The sequence below is a fragment of the Phalaenopsis equestris genome, unplaced genomic scaffold (assembly GCF_001263595.1).
Source record: "Phalaenopsis equestris unplaced genomic scaffold, ASM126359v1 Scaffold000022, whole genome shotgun sequence".
NCBI classification, from domain to species: domain Eukaryota; kingdom Viridiplantae; phylum Streptophyta; class Magnoliopsida; order Asparagales; family Orchidaceae; genus Phalaenopsis; species Phalaenopsis equestris.
Genome location: NW_018164464.1, coordinates 1,979,000 through 1,999,115, shown reverse-complemented (window position 1 = coordinate 1,999,115; position 20,116 = coordinate 1,979,000). Strand labels below are relative to the sequence as shown.

Here is a 20,116-nt window from a genome sequence, read left to right as displayed (position 1 = left end):
TCTCTCTCTCTCTCTCTCTCTCTCTCTCTCTCTCTCTCTCTCTCTCTCTCTCTCTCTCTCTCTCTCTCTCTCTCTCTCTCTCTCTCTCTCTCTCTCTCTCTCTCTATCGCCCTCTCTCTCTCTTCATATTTAATTTATGCAATTATTTAGTTAAAAAATATAATTTTAGCAGATGTTTAGTAAATGATGAGCTCTAATCAGCAATATTTTTGAAAGGACAATTATGTACATACCAACCAATTTTTATGTATTTACAGTCTCTAAATTTTGATTTTTTCCCTGCCAAAATTTTCTAGTGGACGGTTGAGGGATAATTTAGTGTCTCAATATTATATGAAGTCTTGCACATATAGATAATAAAATGAATAGGATGAGATATAAAGAATTTTTACGTGGAAAAGTTCAAATAGAAAAAAAATCACGAGGCTTAGTTCAGTTAAAATGATCTACTATAAATTCTCAAATACAAAAAAAAAGTCTATTGTACCCAGATAAGAAAGGGTTACAAAAGGTTTTCCAAGCACAATATTTGTACACAGAAAAATTCGTTATACAGCGATTAAAAATAGTTGTTGGAAGTTATCGTTGGGTCGTAAATCGTGTTCGGGATGCGTCGTTGCACAATATTTAGAACCCTACAAGTTTTCATGTGCGGGAGACTTCATCGCTCAATAGAGTACTTCGTTACTCCACAAAATGCGTCGTTACTTAACAGGGTATTTCATTATTTCACAATATATATCATTCCTTGAAAAAAAAAAAATCTTACCTTTTTCTTTTTCTTCCAATAGATTCTTTTCGTTTCACTACTTTCCCAATTTAGACTCTCGATTTATTTCTTTTTTTCCTCCCGATTCATTTTGTCGTCTTCCTTTTATTCGTTCATTTATTGTATGTTTTCATTCCTTTCTCTTTTTATTTTTAAAGAAGTCGTCAGTTTATCCATCCTTGTATACTTCCTTTTTTTCTGAATCTCTCTACTAGAATATGTGAATGATTAAAAGAAGCGAGGAACTGGAAAAGACGGACATACGACAAAGACGATAAACAAGAAAAAGAACGTGGAGAGCCTACGTGTGAAAAACCTCACAATGTTATGTTAAGTAAGTTAGCCAAAATAAGATATGGTGGATGAGCCTTGAACCAATATCAGCGAAAGAATACCTACATTGACTATCAAAAACTAGATATTCAGGTGTGTTTGCATGTTTTGGGATTTATAGTGCTCCCAAGGGGACGTATCTTGCTTGGTTAACATCTTGAAGTTTGCCTGAGAACACTCTTGATCCAAGAAATTTTGTTTATATTAGAAGTGACAACTAGCACATGACTATTAAAGGACAGTCATTTCGCAGGGGAATGCTCTGATGTTTTTAAAGCTCCCGTTAAGCCACGAGGTAGAGAGTGAGTCTCTCACTGCCCCACATGAATAGCAGACTCATCGGCATAGTTTTAATTAAATTTATAATTAAGGTACATGACACGAGCAAACAACTCATGACCGCTATCACGTGGTTTGGGTTGGGTCATACTTGGGTTAGGCTCAGTTTTGATTTTGGGCTAGGTATAGGCTATGTAAGTTTGGGTTAGGCGGGGTTAGGTTGGGTTTTGATTTTGGGATGGGTTTAGGCTAAGTGAGTTTGTGTTAGGTTGGATTCGGGTCAAACTGAGTTAAACCTATACCCAAGGCTAATCCAAGGTCTTTGAGTTGATTGAATTAGGTTTAAAAGTTAAAAATAAAATGCTTATTTTAAGAGTGGAAGGAAGGGGAATTTACAGAGAGGAGAGGAGGTTAAATAGAAGAGGAAAAGGAGGAAGAAGCACATCGAAATCCCTTTTTGTTCTCCCTTTACACTTCTTCTTCCTCTTCGAACAGTGCCCAGACAGTGCAAACAGTAAAAGACCAGTGTCGAAGACCCCCTTTTATAGGTGGGGAAGGCGGTGGTAGAGTCCTCCGATAAGGTGGCGACTCGACGGTGATGATCAGTATGGTGGTTATTGTGTCACAGATCACTGTCGACCAATGAGTACGGTAATTTGGAGTTTGATATGTCTACGAAGGCCACAAATCACTGACATGTGAAGTCGATATGCCTGGGTGTGGTCACGCCTGGGCTAGGCATGACCAAGCTGAGATATTTTGGAGAGTGGTCACGCCAAGGCCTACCATGACCACGCCAGGCCAAAAAAAAAAGGTAGTTGATTCCCTTTTGACTAATCATGGCATGTCAGATCAAGGGGTGATGTTCGTACAAGTATTATATGACAAAAAATGAGGTCAACAAAATGACCCCTAATATATGGTGGACTATCCAAAGTACGCCACATATATTGACGTTGATCGAAGCGATCAATGAAATTTGAAAGGGGTCATAAGTTTGTGATTTTGTGAATTGAGATGTTTAAGATCAGCTGAGGATTTCAGGTTTACTTAGACACATTACGATGGAAAACAAATATGAATTTACATTTACCCAAAGAAGTGAGAAGGTCGACTAGATCAAGAAGGTCAGCATTGTAGCATATCATTCATCTTGTAAGCTAGATGGGGAACTGTGAAAACTGCCTATACTATGAGGGAAGCATTGGGGCTAACATCCATCCTAGAAGATGAACAAAATGATTAGATCAGAAAGGACAACACTGGGGTATATCATTCATTCTGATAACTAGCTAGGAAACTGAGAAAAAGTGTTTATACTAGGAAGGAAAGCGCGAGAACTAACATCCAACCTAGAAGATAGATAGGATGACTAGATCAAAAAGGACAACATTGTAGCATATCATTCATCCTAATACGTAGTCGTAGAAGAAAATTTTGGATAATTCTGTTTAATTTTATTAGAGAGTTTGATTTAATGAGTTGTGATGTTAATTTTTGTTGTGCTTGAGCACATTAGGAAAAAGGGTGCATAGACTTATTCTCGGCCTACAGAGGTGCACAGTGGTGACTTGTCTTAGATAGATGATACAAGAATCTAACATGAAGGCAAGTCAGATAATTAGTTTAAGGCAGACACTTCAGGGATTGAAACCTACTGTAAGCTCTGATTTGATTGTCTTAGGAGTTGACCATTGGGCTTTGGACTCCTAAGGAACTTTCGACAGTGTGCAATGATTATATTATTGAGCTGCACATACTTTATTGGGTTTGCAGTGTCAAGACATTAACTTATCAAGTCCTATGAGGGGACCGAGGTCAATGAACCGAGTAGGAAAATTTGTTGGTCTGTCAATTTGGTGTTGATTTGTGTTGATTTCATTAGATTTGATTTGTTGATTATAGTTTAGGTGTCCAATGACTAAAGACTATGAAAGGTTTTTTTTTGTTTTAAACTTACTTTATAGTAGTCAAGACACTGCTTTATTGTACAATAAAAGTAATGAATCAAGTTGCTCTGTGCGGGGGCATGTCAGGGCTTAATCCCAATGATGGAGAGTCAATCCAAGCCCGTTTCTTTAGTCCACACTAGATAAATTTTGTGATCCTAACTCGGTAGTGTGCAATGGCTATATTAGGGCCCATCCTAAATTTACAGAGTTGAAGTGTCAGTTTATGTTGAAGTCGGTGTATCAACAAAACTGGTAAACTTGAGAAAGGAAAATCATATCTTTAGTGTCCAATGAGTTAGGCTGAGTTAAGGGATTTATCTCGACTTAAAATTATTAACCCAAAGTGTGAATGTATGTCAGCAACTGCAACTGTGATTAGATTAACGAACTGGATCATATCTTGATGGTGCCATATGAGTTGTGCCCCAACTTCTGATGGATCATCAATTAGACCCGTGGAAAGGATTGGTCAAAGCCAAACCAGATCAACCAACCTTGTCTTGAGTTGTCTAATGACTGTACTATAGAATAAGGATTCTACTCTAGGGTTAATCAATCAAAAATATAGATTGTATAACAAATCTCTTGTTGATTAACAATCTACAAACCTGGAGAAAGGGAAGAATATTATGTAGGCAGTCAAAATGTGATTATATATATATATATATCGATAGTACAATTTTATTCTATTAGCCTTAATATTTTTTTAGGAAACTTTTAATTAAAAATAATTAAATTATCTTATTGAATTTTATTAGTAAAAGTTTAAGTTGTATATGATTAGTTTGTAAATAAAAAATAATCAAGTAATGTAATTAAATTAAATAATTTAAAATGTTAAAACTAATATTTTATTTAAAAAAAATTAATTTAATGTAAATGCTTTAATTGGGTTTGTTAAAGTGTTTATTTATTAACATTAAATGAATGTGTTTATCTAATTTATTCATGATGTCACTTTTCAAGAATATAAATAAATTGAATAAGTATTCGTTCAAATGTACAAGACCACCCATAACTTGCTATTTACAAATCAACCACCCTTTTTCATCCATTTTTCAAATTCTCATTAAAATATGAAAATTCATGATAAACCCTAATAAATATTTTTTATTTTTATCAAATTCTCAATAGTTTGATTGTAGCACAAGTAAATATAAAGGATTGATAGTTTAAAAAAATCATCTTAGAGCTTAATTTATAAATATGAAAATTTAATTCTCAATAGTTTGATTGTAGCACAAGTAAATATGAAGGTTTGATAGTTTAAAAAAATCATCTTAGAGCTTATAAATATGAAAATTCGAGTGGTCTCTATGTAATTATAACATATTTATAAATGTTCAAAATTATTTAATTATTTAATTAAATAAATATGAATGAACCCCTAATAATTTATCGAACCATTCAATTATTGGAAAAATATTACATCCGGACTCCTAACGTAGAGCTACGTTCGGAGTCCACCGATATACAAACACGTGGATTTAAGGAAATGCACGTGTTTTCCTGTGATCTGATCCGATAACACAAAAGAATATTCCTCCTGTGTTGTTCTGCGTTATTCAGATGTTATTGCGGTGGTATCAATGTGTTATTGTGTTATTATAACACTAAGAATATTCCCAGAACACAGTAACACATAAATACCACCACAATAACACCTAAATAATATGGAATAACATAGGAAGAATATTTCCCTGCTCTAAAATTATTTTTTTTTATTTTTCCATCACATTTATGTGTCTAAATATCAATGCTTCAAACGTAGCTCTTTGTTAAGAGCTCTGGTGTAATATTTTCCCCATTTATTGTCAGCACTTAACAAACTTGCTGCGGCGGTGATCGAGATGGGATCGTTGAACGCTTTGCTCGAAGAAGTTAAAATGGCGAGTTGAGTTGAACCGCTTCAGCACTCGGTAATCGCACGAGGTGTTAACGGAGTCATGAGCCATCGTAACGGTTCCGTAACCCACAGGCCTCCGGGAACTCCCACCGTTACGCATTTAATTGACCTTGCACAGCCGATACCGACTCTCGTTTCTAACGTCGTCTGCTTCCCGTCCCGTCTCGCGTTGCCTCCGCCAGGCACGGATCCGAAAGCCCTAACCCTAACCCTAACGCCGCCGCAACACCGATGGCCTCCTGCGACGACGACTTCGCTCTCCTCGGTGACGAGGGGCAGTCTCACCATCATCATCCCCAGCAGCAGCAGCAAGCTTCAGCAACCGTGGCTGCCGGCCCTGTTTCCTTCTCAAGCCATCGCTACATCTCCAAGGCACCGATGCCAATTCACTCGCGCAGTATTCACCTCAACCCAATCAACTCGAAGAAAGTGGCCATAGGCGCTGTCAGCCAGGAAGATGATCATGAGGGCTACGGCCAAGCCTTTGCCCAGACGGATATGAACCCACACAACCATTGCTTCACCGGAGACGATCCGGGATCAAACCCCTTCGATCCGGCACAGCATCCAGAAGACGACGATGTCGATGGGGATGATAACCCTAGCAACAAGTCCCATGCGGCGGCATCTGCTTCCCACCTTCACCACCAGCAACAGCAGCAACACCCCCACCATGCTTCCCGTGTCGACTCGAAGCGCAGGGACCGGGATGAGCTCAGCGATGGAGAATCGCCATACGGCTACAACATCGGTAACAAGCGGTCTAGGTCAGCTTTGACGGCGCCGAATTCGTCTGGAGACTACCGAAAGGACCGCGAGGAGTGGAGCGATTCGGCCATTGGCTGCCTTCTGGATGCGTATACGGAGAAGTACATACAGCTGAACCGTGGAAATTTAAGGGGGAGGGACTGGGAAGACGTTGCCACTACTGTAAGCGAGAGATGCGACAAGCAGAAGTCAGGCAAAACCGTGGAGCAGTGCAAAAACAAGGTTGATAATCTCAAGAAGCGTTATAAGGTGGAATGCCAGCGACTTAGCAGTGGAAACCTTACTGTTAGCCATTGGCCATGGTTCAAGAAGATGGAGCAGGTCGTGGGTTCCTCCTCTTCTTCTAAGGTTGTTCCCGATGAAGATAAGGGTGCGGCACTAGGTGATACCACTCCTGCTCCGAGACAGATGAAGAGGTCCCATTGTTTTGCACCCAAACTCACTTTTTCCATACACGAAATTCATTTTAGATGTTTTGAGGCTGTTTGTTTAGCCTAAATTATTCATGAATTAGGCTAAAATTAGGCTAAAACTTACCAAATAGTTTTTTGAGTTAGTAAACACTAAGGGAGTATTTAGTAGCCGGATTTGAGCAGGATTTACATTAATATTAACACCAATACAACCAAACAAAAAATTTGGAGGAAGTTAAATCCGAATTTTGTTAAATCTAAAAATCATCCCTTTCCGTTAATTTTTTAACCTAAATCCGGATTTATTAAATATAATTATTATGTGGATTTAACAGATTTAACTTACGAAGGAAATTAGAGAAATGGATTTATGTCAAACAGGATAAACAAATTTAATGGATTTAACATTAAATTGAACCAAACACTATTCTAGATTTACAGGATTTGGATTTGATAATCTGGATTTACTGTATTTACTAAATTCTATTTAACTTAAAATCATATTTGCAGCCAAAAAACTTTCTTCAATTTTATTTATGAATTTTTTATCATTTCTCTTTCTTCATTTAATTCCAAGCTTTTAAAAGTACATGCCATATAATTTAGGAAGGTTAGAACGAAAAAAATAGAAGAACAAACAATAAGAAAAGTGACGGGACAAAAGCATGAGTCAAAAAAGGAAATATTGCCTCTAATTCATGAGAATTTGACTTTAGAATTAGTAAGCATCGAGTTAATAAGTCAAGAAAGAGAAAGAAGAAATACAACACAACAACAACAAACCTTTACCCCAATAAGTGGAGTCGGCTGCATGAATCCTTTTTCTAATTGCGTCCTATTAAGAGTCATATTTTCATTTAATTTTAATAAATCATTTTTTTTACAATATGCCCGAGTCTTTCTAGGTCTACCTCTACCTCTTTTAACATAAGCGAATCTAAAACATCTACTTTCCTAATCAGACCATCAAATGGTCGACGTTTAATGTGACCAAACCATCTAACACAACTTTCTCTAATTTTGTCCGCCACTGGAGCTACACCAACCCTATCATGGATATATTCATTTTGTATTTTGTCTCTAATTGTAAGGCCACTCATCCACCTAAGCATTCTCATCTCGACAACACTTAACTTAGTTTTATGCTTCTCTTTTAAAGGCCAACATTCAGTGCCATAGAGCATTGTAGGTCTCATCACCATCTTATAAAATTTTTCTTTCGGTTTAAGTTGTACTTTTCTTTCATACAAGAGGCTTGAAATGTTCCTCCACTTCAACCAACTAACTTGAATTCTATTAATGACATCCCATCTATATCACAATCACTTTGAACAATAGACCCGAGATATCTACCCGAGATATCTATAGATATCTATAGCGTTCACACCTTTTAATAATTTGATCACCCATAATTACAACTCTATCACTAGAGTTACTACTATTAAAATTACATTCCATGTGTTCTGTTTTAGTTCCACTCAAACGAAGGTATTTAGACTCCAATGTTGACATCTTTAATTCAAGTTTTTCTTGAGCTTTATCTCTAGTCTTATCCATGAGAAGAATATCATCAACGAGAGGCATAAACCAAGTAATCCAACTAAAATATTTTTTAAATCCTCCTTTTGTTCAAACACAAGTAACAGCTCTAGTATGCATATCTTTAATGTTTTGAATATAAGTCATATCAACGCCTTTCTCCTCTATAACTCTCCAAAGGATATCTCTTGGAACCTTATCGTAAGTTTTTTTCTAAATCAATAAAAATCATATGTAGATCTCCTTATTCTCTCTGAACTTCTCCATTAAACCTCTCAATAAATGTATAGCTTCCATAGTAGACCTGCCCGACATAAATCCATATTAATTATGAGAAATCTTTGTAATGCATTTTAACAAATTTTCAATTACCCTCTCCTATAATTTTAAAGTATGACAAATCAACTTAATTTCTCTATAATTTTTACACTATTGTGCATCCCTTTTATTCTTAAAAGATAAACACTAAAATACTCTTCCCCCACTTCTCAGACATCTTTTTAGTTTTTAAAATAATATAAAAAAATTTAGTAAGGCAAGAAACTCCCAAATCTCTTGTATATTTTCACATTTCAATTGGAATATTATCAGGTCCTACAGACTTTTTACCTTTCATATTTTTAAAGCCTCATCAACTTTTTTTAACTGATACGATGGTAAAAATGAATTATTTTATTATTAATAATAATATTAAATTACTAAGGTTTGATTGTATTTTCATAAATTTTATTAAAAAGTTTATCAAAATAACTCACCCACCTATGTTGAATATATTTTTCTATAAAAAATATTTTTTTTATTTTCATCTTTAATATACTTTACTTGAGTTAAATCTTTACTTTTTTTTTGTTTAGCTAGTCTATACATGTATTTTTTACATTCTTTAGTATCTAATTTATTATAAAGATTACTAAAAGTAAAATTTATAGCGTCATAGATTCTTCTCTTAGACTCCCTACGGACAAGTTTATATTTTGCTCAGTTTTCTAATCTTTTATATTTAAATCAATTTTTATAATATAAATTTTTATATTTATATTTTCTTGCATATTATTATTCCATCACCAACTATTTTCATTTATATAAACTTTATTTATTGATTCTCCTAGTACATCTTTTGTCACTTGTTTAATAGTGTTTGTTACTTTATCTCACGTAGAATTTGCTTCTTCATGAACATCCCAAATCTTGGAATTTTGAAGTTTACTTATAAAAATAATTTTCTTTGTCTTTTAGGTGCCCCATCTAATTCTACAACAATATTTTCTAGTATTATTTATTTTACAACTCTTCATCTTAAAATCTAGAACTACTAATCTAGAACTACTAATCATCTAGAACTACTAATCGATGTTGAGTACTTAAATCCCCACTTGGAATGACCTTACATTCTTTACATTCTCGACAATCACTTCTCATTAGAAAATAATCAATTTGTGTTTTATTAGATCCGTTCTTATAGGTAATAATATGCTCATCTATTTTCTTGAATAAAATATTAACAATAATAACATTAAAGCAAAATCTAATTTAACTATTTTCTTCATTAATCACTTCAAAACCATAGCCATTATGCATATTTCTAAAATCTTCTACAACTATACCAACGTGTCCATTTAAATCTCCTCGAATAAAATTTCTTTCTCAAGAGGTATCATTTATATTAAGTCTTCTAGATCATTCTATAATTTTTTTGAAACCTATATTTAAACCTATTTATGGAACATAAGCACTTATAATATTAAAATCTTAGAATCAATAATAATCTTAAGGCTTATAATTCTATCTTCAACTCTATTAATTTTTATAACATTATCTTTTAAACTCTTATTTATAATTACAGCTACACCATTTCTAGTGTGATTGTTATATGAATACAAAAGTTTAAAGCCTAAGTTATCAATCTCCTTAGCCTTTTTTCTAACTCATTTAGTTTTTTGAATACATAAGATATTTATATTTCTATGAATCATAATATCAACTATTTCCATTAATTTACTATGAAAATATCTATATTCCAAGATTCTATCATAGTATTAGTTTCATGGATTAACTTATTTACCCACATCCATTCGTAATGTGGGAACTCTTGGTTATTTAACACTATACCCTGATGCCGGTGTAACGAAATTTGTACACTTTTTTACTGTATTCAGGTCATAAAGTGCATTGCTTCCAGGGGACGTCCTGACATTTACACAATGATCAAAAAGATTTATGTCATGATTTTTGGACAAATTTTACACTGTCTGTTTACTACTCAACGCAACCCTTCACTTTACACATCCGGGACTTGGGACTCGGCATTGACAGTGTTAAAATAATAAAAAGAATCGTAATGGAGACAAAACACCTCCAAAATGAAATAAAGATTTTTTTACTTGGGGGAGGAGGTCAAGAAATTAGTAAATTAGAAATAATGGGAGGCAGAGCAGACATATTTAGACCCTCTAGCTCCAATATTTCTTATTAATAAGGCTAGTGCAAGCCCCAAGTTGAATATAATCCAAGAAGAAAAAGGGCTCCCCCTTAGGATGCTTTGCTTGGTCTCCCCACTAGTCACTCTCTTCCATTCGCACTAGGAAGCTTCTCCTTCAAAAGTAATAATAAAATTGACACGAATAAATCTCACTAAATAAGTCGCCTGACTGTCTTAAATGACAAATCAATATGAGTAACTATCCAAATTCGGAAGTTCAAAAATTTCAAATGAAGAAAACTAGATCTTTGGTCTATGTTGAAAACTGGAGATGAGGCAAGGATTGCCAAAGTCAATATAGGTATAGCTCCCGCTTAGTGTGCATTGCCTTTTTTCAAAAAAGACCAGGTTCATGGAAGAACCTCTTAGGCAACTGAGTCAACCAAGTTGCTGAGGAAGAGAAATTGGAGTTGAGTAACATGTGCTCCAAGCCTCCAATTAGGTAAGATGGGCCAAAAGATCATGCTAGGTGAAGTCACGTAGCTCAACTGTTCCCAATCTTGGTACGATATATTGGACTTGATGTTTAGGAAGCACCTTATAGTGATAACAAGATAATTCCGGTCCAATAGCCTGTCCATTTAGCTGGTTGGAAACTCAACTTGATTGAGATAAAGATTAAAAAGCCAAGCACCGACAGATCTAGAAATATAGGATGAGATATGCCAGTTCAATTCCTGACTACAAAGAAGGATTTACCTTCCAATTCTCATTACAAAATCCTTGGAACATCTATTCATATTGTGCATGGTCATGATAAAATATATCCTCATTCTTCTCTCCAAACTTCTAATCAAGAACACATTATGAGGAAGAAGAGATACACAGTCAAAACTTGCACTTAATGCAATATTCTGGAGAATTAAATTATAGATTTCAAGCAATATGTAATTGTGGAACTGCAGGGATCAGCATCCTTAGGATTGTAATCATAATTCAGCCCGATGCAGAGCATCTTCTGAATTCGTGCTTTTTTTAATTATTCCATTTATATTTTTGATTTTAATCACCGAAAATCTCAACTTCCTTAGAGAAATGTTTGAATGAGTGTCATAGTCATTTAATCGTAAGAATATTATTATAAACACCCTGAATTAATATAGAACTTCATCATTGATGAATATTAATAGCTTTACCTTGTAAGTATTGGCCTTATTTTGGCAATGTGCATTGTCGTTATGAATTAGCAAATTATTTCAATCTCATTTTTGGTTGATTGCATGTGCAGATATCCTGTTACCTCACCTGTTTCATCTAGTTTAACAAGTAATTTTAAGTTGAAATCACTATCAAATCCTAGATGGAAGAGAGCCGTTTTGAAAATTAGTAGCGCTGTATTAGCTGGGACAGGTCCCCAGAATGTTGACCCGAAGGTGAGCTTCTATCCAATACTGTCAGAGAATGTTAACTAGGCTTTTCGGCATATGATATTTAACATTTTTCTTTGTTAGGTTATGATGTTGATTGCCAAAGAGGTTGCTATGGCAAGCCGTGTTGGTGTTGAGGTACATGTTTTTTAAATGCAATATATAAAGCAATACACCGTGCATCTTTAGATTCTACAGTTTTTTTTTTGGTGTGATTTATTAATAGGTGGCAATTGTTGTTGGTGGTCGGAATTTTTTCTGCGGTGATACTTGGGTGGAAGTTACTGGCATAGATAGATCCACCACTTACCAAATCAGGTATGTTCGTCTATATTGATGGTACTTTTGAATCTTATTTAATATGTTTTAACTGTCATTATGGAGTTCTTATACTAAATTAATAATTAGTTAATCTTTTCTTATACAAAATATGTTTTATTTGTTATCAACTTGTGCTTTTGATTGGATCCCATCACTTAAGAGTAAAGTACCAACATAGTCCCATCACTATTTATATGAGGTTATTTTAGCCTCAAAGTCTATAGAAATATCAATTTAATCCCTAGAATCTTTTAATATGGGCCGAAATAGTCTCTACAAAAGACTATTTTATTCCCCATTTAAAAAAATATATGAGAACTAAATTTACACTTTTATAGACTTTGGGATCAAAATACACCTCTAAAAGAGTCTAGGGAACATTTTGATACGTTTCTCCATCATTTAACTACCAACAGGTTAGAATTCATGAAATTTGTGTAAGGAAATAGTATTGTGATTATTTTTCAATAGCATTAGTCACATTTGTGAACTTGCATTGGAGCTCCTTACAATGGAATTCATTATAGATTTGATGATTGCCTGAGAGGAACTGAATGTTCATGTGACATATGGAGCGCATACAATTATTTCTTAAATTTTAGGTTTGTCTGTATAGATTCAAATTTTATTCTAGACACAGGCTTTTTAAGAGGAAATTTTGAAGGAATAATATTACTGTGTTGGCTGGAAAAAGGATCCAACTGGCAACTAATATATGATAGCTCACTATGGAGATATTGCATAGAGTATTGAAATTAGATAAATGCGCTTAAGCAAACTCAATAACGTAATGTTGGTTGATACAAAAAAAAATATATGCCTTGCATTCTCCTAAAGCTGGTATTACTTATACTATTATATGTGCATGAATTGCAACACCGAGATATAATCTTCATTATATTAAGCTTGCAACTCCATGATGGAACAGTTATTCTGTGATCGTCATATAACTGTTTGAATTTGAATTCAAATGCGCTTGACTATAAAATTATATATGACGCATGGCACTTTTTTTATTTTGAATGCTACAATTATTTTATTTAATACTTGACTATCACATCATTTCTCTTCTTATTTATAAATTTGAATTCAAATGTAATTCTGTTGAAACAACTATCTTATTGGATTTCTAAATACACATAACCAATGAGATTAGTTTTTCCTTATTTAATACTTAAGTATTGCATCATGTATTTCAAGTTTTGGGATAATTACATACATAGCTCCTGAAATATTGCTATTTACAAAATCTAGCACCCAGGTGATGTTTTTGAACTACTGAACCGATGTATTTGTATTTTCCACGATCAAACCATTTATAATTTGATAAAAATGAAAAATATGGGTTAGGGTTTTATGATGAATTTTGATATTCGAGCGAGAATTTGAAAAATGGAAGAAAGCAGGTGCTAGACTTGTAAATAGCAATATTGATTACTTAATTTTTACTGGGTAACTGAACATAAACATATAACTTAGGGCATTAACTTTAATTGTAAATTTATATTTTAATTGAAGCTTAATTGTTCAACCTTGAAGCATTTTAACTCCAGCTTACAGTTAGCAAGCACTTAACTTTATTTTATTCTATATTACTTTATTCTCTTGTGCTGTGAAAGGATATTAAGTTATTAACTAGCGGAATTACAACCAAAAATATTAGCCCAGCTATCCTTCATTACCCGGTAAAAGTCATTTTGCAATTATTGAATATTGCTTTTGGCTTGGCATTCTACTGAGTTGAATGGATTTTTTGACCCTGGAAGCCCTGTAAGCTGTCATGCTGGATAGCATCAAAATGAAGATATGAGAACTGTTGAAGGATAATTTTATTTTATTTTTTTAACAGAAGTGAAATCTAGATTTATAGGCCACAAGTGCACCCCATGTCTAAACTGAAGCAAAACTAGACTGGTTCATGATTTTAAATGTCTATATTATTATTATTTTTCTTTAAATTAGGAAAAAGTTTTCCTTTTGGATTATTATGATTGTAAATTTAATTAAACGAGAAAATTTTATTTGAATTTAGATTTGATGATGGACATATTTTAAATTTGGAAGTTAAACCCTTTTATATAAATATCATTTGGAGGATGTTGTTTTTCATTATTATGAATTGAATTAAGCCATTTCATGATTCATTCTGCCCCTGCTCTTAAATATTGAGATTCCTGTGTCCTCTGGATCTCTATCACTCGTCTTGATCTCTATCTCTCTTCTTTTCTTTCTCCTGGAAGAAGGATAATATCTATATCAGCAAGGCATTCACTGAACGAGGTGTTCACCAACATGCAGCTTAGGTTGGTTGCTAGAGTTTTGTGGATCTAATCACTTAGACAAGATTTTATTAAACACCAGGGCTGTTTTATTGAAAATTGTAGCTATTTGGGTTTCATGGTATATTCTCTACCCTTTTATGGTATTTATTTGTTGTTCGAAGGAGAATCATTATGTTGCTTGCTAAAGTTTTAGAAAGCAAATGGTTGATTATATCTCTTTGATTGTTTATTAATGAAGACAGTGGCATTGCACTTATTCTCCAAATTGAGTGTGAAGTAAGTTATTAGAGTCCTCTAAATGAAAATGGAAACTATCTAAAAAATTTATACGCAGTGATTCATCAAGCCTTATCCTGCTAGACAAGAAGATGTGCGGTGAACCTTTGTTTTTTTGCTTTTTAGAGTATGGTAAACGTTTTCTGGCAAATAATAATGTTAATGAATGTTTTAAAAGGTAGAGTGATGAGGCATTTTACTGGTCATGAGGTGAGGAGTAAGCCTCTTGAATTATATTTTTTTAATATTTCATAAATATAAAAATATGATTAAATAATATTAATAATGAGGAAACTAAAACTATGTTCTAAATTTTCCTAGATTTCAAAGTCCTTTATGGCGATTGTTTATTCTTAACTTATATTATTGCCTTCCTCTCAACTTTGTTGATATGGGAAAGGTAATAAGGAAAGATACTAAGGAAATTTATACACGTAGCACTTAATTCTTATGTATTTACGTATCTCACATCTAAAATTTCATATTACATACATAGCACTTTGGTGCTTTAAACCTATGCTTGAATTTTTAAATAGTGGTAATAATGCTATTTTTTATGTGATATTAATCATTTTGGTCCTCTGTGTGTAAATATGAAAGTTCAGGTGTGAGATATGTAAATGCATAAGAATTGTGTGCTATGTATGTAAATGCCCCAAGATAATATAAACACATGTGGTGGCTTTAAGCAATTAGTTATGTTGTCCCCTAGTAATCGCTTTGAATTGATGAAGCTTTTGAGCTGGGGAATGAACGGAGATCAGAGATGTGCCTCATGCAAGCTAAAGAAGATGCACACTAATGAATAAGGGAGACAAACAAATGTGAAATTCATGGAAGAGACCTTGCTTGAGCTAAGATTAGGGTAAATGGTCTTGTCATTTAAAATTGTTATCAAATGAGTAGGAAGGTTTTTGATAACATATTAAACTTTAAGGAAGATTTACATACATATTACTCAATTCCTATGTATTTACAAATATTTACAAATCTATTGCCAAAATTTCAATTTTTATATACATATACCACCTTACTTTTGCATGAAACTGTGTATTTCACTTTTTAAAAGTTACATTGATGGTATTTTTGATGTGATATGAAATATTTGGGTGGTATAAATGCAATAAATAAAGTTTAGATTTTACTGTTTTAGATATGTAAATGCAAATGAATTGAGTGGCTTGTATGTAAATGCCCCAAATTTTAATCATTTAATAATTTGAAGATAATCAATATTGTTTATATCATAAGCTGTATGTTTTGTCCCTTGTGTTCTGTGAAGCCTCATTTGCTAAATAGTTTTACCAACAGCCTCAAAGCAAGTGAACTTCACCCTGCTCTGAGTATTACCATGAACTTTGCTCCAAACATACCTTTTAAAGCATAGTGCTAATTGAGATGTGAAGGTGTCAAAATGTCATATGAAATCATAACTAAGGGGTCATTTGGGATCACTTTTGTTTCAGCTAGTGTTTGTATTTGTTATTCGAAACATAGTTTTTTAATGTATTTTTCACATGTTTTTGTTTTATAAAATAAATTTAGTTAGTTTTTAAAAATATTTAAAATAATTTTTAGGTGATTTTATGGTTTCTAAAACGCCTAAAATGTTTTATTTCAAATAAAAAAAATAACGAAAAAAAAGTAAAAAAAACAAATAACAAAAATGATCCAAAATAGCCCCTAATTAATTAGATTTATGGATGCATAAATAACCCGAGTGAAGTTATAAGATTATAAAGCTGGTCTTAAGCAGTATTATAAGACATTAAACTAATGATAGTGATGATGATGATGATTATGTCATGACTCTGCAAATCTCAATTATTGATTTTAGCTTTCGCACATCATTTTGTCTCATTCAGGAAGTAAGGCTGTGAAAAGACAGTTGTTCTTGCTGTGTAATGCCTACATTAATGTATAATCCCAACTCTGCACATTTTTGAATTTACAGATTGGTGTTATTCTTGATCATGTGTGCTGAACTACTAAAATTGATTCCAGTCTTTTTATCAACCAGCTGCCGTATTGATTGCTTGTTACATATTCTTGATCGAGAACATACATGCTTGATTGATTCTGTTCCTTATTTTACATGCATGATCTCTTACATAAATAATATGGAAGATTTACATACATACCACTAAATTCCTATGTATTTACATATCTAATACATATCTAACATTTAAACTTAAATTTTTACATAAATACCACCTTACCTATGCATGAAATAATTTAACTTTTTAAAAATAAAAAATTGATATTTTTGATGTGATATGAAAGATTTGTGTAATAAAAATGCAAAAGATAAAGTTTAGGTTTTAGATATGTAAATATATAGGAATTGGGTGTATGTATGTAAATGCCCCAAATAATATTGTGAATATACTACATATATTTGAGCTAATACTTTCAATAGTTGATCATTTGACAGCATGATGGCATCGGTCATGAATGCTATCTTGCTCCAGGCATCATTCGAGAAGATCGGTGTTGAAACACGTGTTCAAACTGCATTTATGATGCAGGAGGTCGCTGAACCATACATCAGACGAAGAGCTATTCGCCATCTCGAAAAAGGACGAATTGTTATATTTGGAGGAATCGGCGTTGGAACGGGAAATCCGCTCTTCACCACTGACACAGCTGCTGCTCTGAGAGCCTCAGAGAGTGGGTTGCCATAGCTTGTACAAAGCAGGATTCCCTTAACTTTTGTATGGATTATTTGCCCACAGTCTACTAAATGAAATATTTTATGTTTGGGAAATTTACATCTGTAACATAATTCTTATGTATTTACATATCTCACACTTAAACTTTCATATTTACATACATAGCACTTCGGTCTTTCGAAATTATGCATGAAAAGGTGTATTTCAATTTTAAAAAGTGATTATAGTGATATTTTGTATGTGATTAAATATTTGAGTGTTGTGTGTGAATATGAAAGTTTAGGTGTGATATGTAAATACATAAGAATTGTGTGCTATGTATGTAAATGCCCCCTTTTGTTTTGCAGTTAACGCAGATGTTGTATTGAAAGGAACCACTACAGATATTGTTTATGACTGCCATTCCCGAAGCAGCAGCTCTTCATTTGAGCACATATCGTTTAGAGAATGGATTTCCAGGGGTTTCAATGCAATTGACATGGCTGCGGTTACTTTCTGTGAAGAAAACAACATTCCTGGTTTGCTTACATACGCTTTCAGATCTTATTATTTTGTAATAGGCTGCTTTACATGCATACCACTGAATTCTTACTTATTTACATTTCTAACACTTAAATTTTTAGGGAAATTTACATATGTAGTGCACAATTATTATGATTTACATATCTCACCCCTAACTTTCATAGTTACATTCATAACAGTTTGGCGCTTTAAACCTATTCGTGGAAAGATTTATTTCACTTTTAAAAATTGATGATGATATTATTTTTGATGTAATATTAAAGATTTTAGTGTTTTGTGTGTAAATATGAAAGTTTGGGTGCGAGATATGTTAAGACATAAAAATGGTGTGTTATGTAGGTAATTTGTAATTGCCCCTAATTTTTATCTCTATTTAGATACCACTTTAATCTCTAAATTAAATCAAAAGCATTACCAATATCAATTTATCTAAAGTTAAATGCATACTTTTGTGCTTATATTTTGATGTGTTTTATATATAGTTGTGTTATAAGAATTTTATGGTAGGTTGTAAATCACAAAAAGATGGATTTACATGCATACCTTTTAATTCAAATTCTTATTTATTTAACACCATAATCTTTATATTTATGGGGGCATATACATATGTACTACACAATTGCTATCTATTCACATATCTAACATCTAAACATCAATTTTTACATTTATAACACACTAATCTTTCATGTCACATAAAAAACATTACTATTACAAACTTTTAAAAAGCAAAATGCATCTGATGCATAGATAAAGTGCTATACATATTATAAAAAAAAAATTAAAAATAAAAAAAATCAAATTTTAGATGTTAGATATGGGAATACATAGAAATTGTGAGATATGTATGTAAATCTTCCATATTTTTCTAAGCATCACATCAAAAATATCATTAACATTAACATATAAATTACGCAAATGTATTTGATGATTTAGAAACATGCATGGTCTTATTGGATCTTTTATCTTCTTGTAGTTGTTCTTTTTAATCTTATGGAGACCAACAGTATTTCGAGGGCGCTTTGCGGGGACCAAGTCGGCACCCTTATTGACCAATCAGGGAGAGTAAATTAGCTTATTTAGTTAAATATCAATAGGGAAAATAAGCTTTTAGCTTATTTAACTGTTCCTTTGAGTCTCAGGAGAGACCAGACCCCTGCTATTGCTGCTGCTGCTGTTGCTGCTGCTGCTTCTGCTACATTTTCCATTGAAGGCGATGCCTTTGCCGATTTCATGTAGGCTATATCTACTAAATTTATCCTCTATTGTGAATCTGAAGCTTGTCTAATTATGCCATCTTATGGCTGATATAATTATGGTGAATTATAATTGTAATTAGGGTTAGAGAGAAGATGAAAAACCACACCTGAGCACCTTTATGAATCTATGTTATTTATCTGCTTCTGTAAATTATTTATGTTTTGTGCAAAATGGTCAATTGTTTTTTGTCATTTTCAGTTTTTCTCTGCCTGGTAAAATTGTAATCTGTTTGTTTATTCAGTGCACTGCTATCTCCCCGATAGGAAGATGTTTTACTTGAGAGGCTTTCGCTTGCATACCATGCCATTTTATGCATTTACATATTTAACACTTAAATTTTCATATTTATTTAACACAAATCTTTAATATTACATCAAAATTATCACAATTGCAAACTTTTTAAAAGTGAAATGCAGTTTTTCATTTATAGCCTTATGATACCAAGGTGTTTTGAATATAAATATCAAATTTTAGGTGTTTGATTTGTAAAGACGAAGGAATTGTGGAGCATGTAAATGATAGTTTATGTCCAGTATATGTGTTTTTTTTTTTTCCTTTTTTTTTTGTTTGTTTTTGTGCTACAGACCATCCGAAATTTGCTATTTACATATCAATCATTCTCTTTCATTCTGACTCATATTTTTCATTCTTATCAAATTCTTAATAGTTTGATTGTGGCGTACGTAAATACATTGGATCGGAGGTTCAAAAAAATATTTTATGGGTGGTTAATTTGTGGGGTCTCCCTCTGACATGAATGGGCTTACATGTTCAAGACCTAAAGAAATCAGTCCTAATAATGTGACACATGTGAATAATTTGCTTAATCCCTTGCCTAGCTTCACCTCAAGGCACTTGGACACATGGTCAAATGCACACTTCTCACCGTGTTAGCCCAATCAAACTCCTCTAAGCCAATAAAAGGCAAATATAAAAGTGGCAACTCTCTCTTAGCAATAATCTAACATTATTAGTTGGAAT

The 20,116-nt window shown here is 33.1% G+C and overlaps 1 protein-coding gene across 3 annotated transcripts; it reads left to right on the top strand.

The window, feature by feature from the left end:
* Window positions 1-5,037: 5,037 nt before the first annotated feature.
* On the top strand, window positions 5,038-19,329 carry LOC110018458. Of its 3 annotated transcripts, XM_020715777.1 has the most exons (7): window positions 5,038-6,423; window positions 11,667-11,811; window positions 11,890-11,943; window positions 12,032-12,123; window positions 17,119-17,354; window positions 17,704-17,874; window positions 18,852-19,329. In XM_020715777.1, exons 1-7 carry the CDS (start codon window positions 5,471-5,473, stop codon window positions 18,947-18,949), a joined length of 1,749 nt encoding a protein of 582 aa, XP_020571436.1. In that variant the 5' UTR covers window positions 5,038-5,470; the 3' UTR covers window positions 18,950-19,329. The 3 variants fall into 3 exon arrangements, with proteins under 3 accessions (XP_020571436.1, XP_020571437.1, XP_020571438.1); XM_020715778.1 differs by lacking the exon at window positions 18,852-19,329 and having other exon boundaries at window positions 17,119-17,371; window positions 17,704-17,774; XM_020715779.1 differs by lacking the exons at window positions 17,704-17,874; window positions 18,852-19,329 and adding an exon at window positions 17,522-17,532 and having other exon boundaries at window positions 17,119-17,398.
* The last annotated feature ends 787 nt before the right edge of the window (window positions 19,330-20,116 follow it).

Bases quoted from the DNA above. Each gene is read 5' to 3' on its own strand.
- LOC110018458 (XM_020715777.1), top strand. From the start codon at position 5,471: ATGGCCTCCTGCGACGACGACTTCGCTCTCCTCGGTGACGAGGGGCAG. The intron at 6,424-11,666 runs GTCCCATTGTTT...TTGCATGTGCAG, and splicing joins GCTCCGAGACAGATGAAGAG to ATATCCTGTTACCTCACCTG. The intron at 11,812-11,889 runs GTGAGCTTCTAT...TTTCTTTGTTAG, and splicing joins CCCAGAATGTTGACCCGAAG to GTTATGATGTTGATTGCCAA.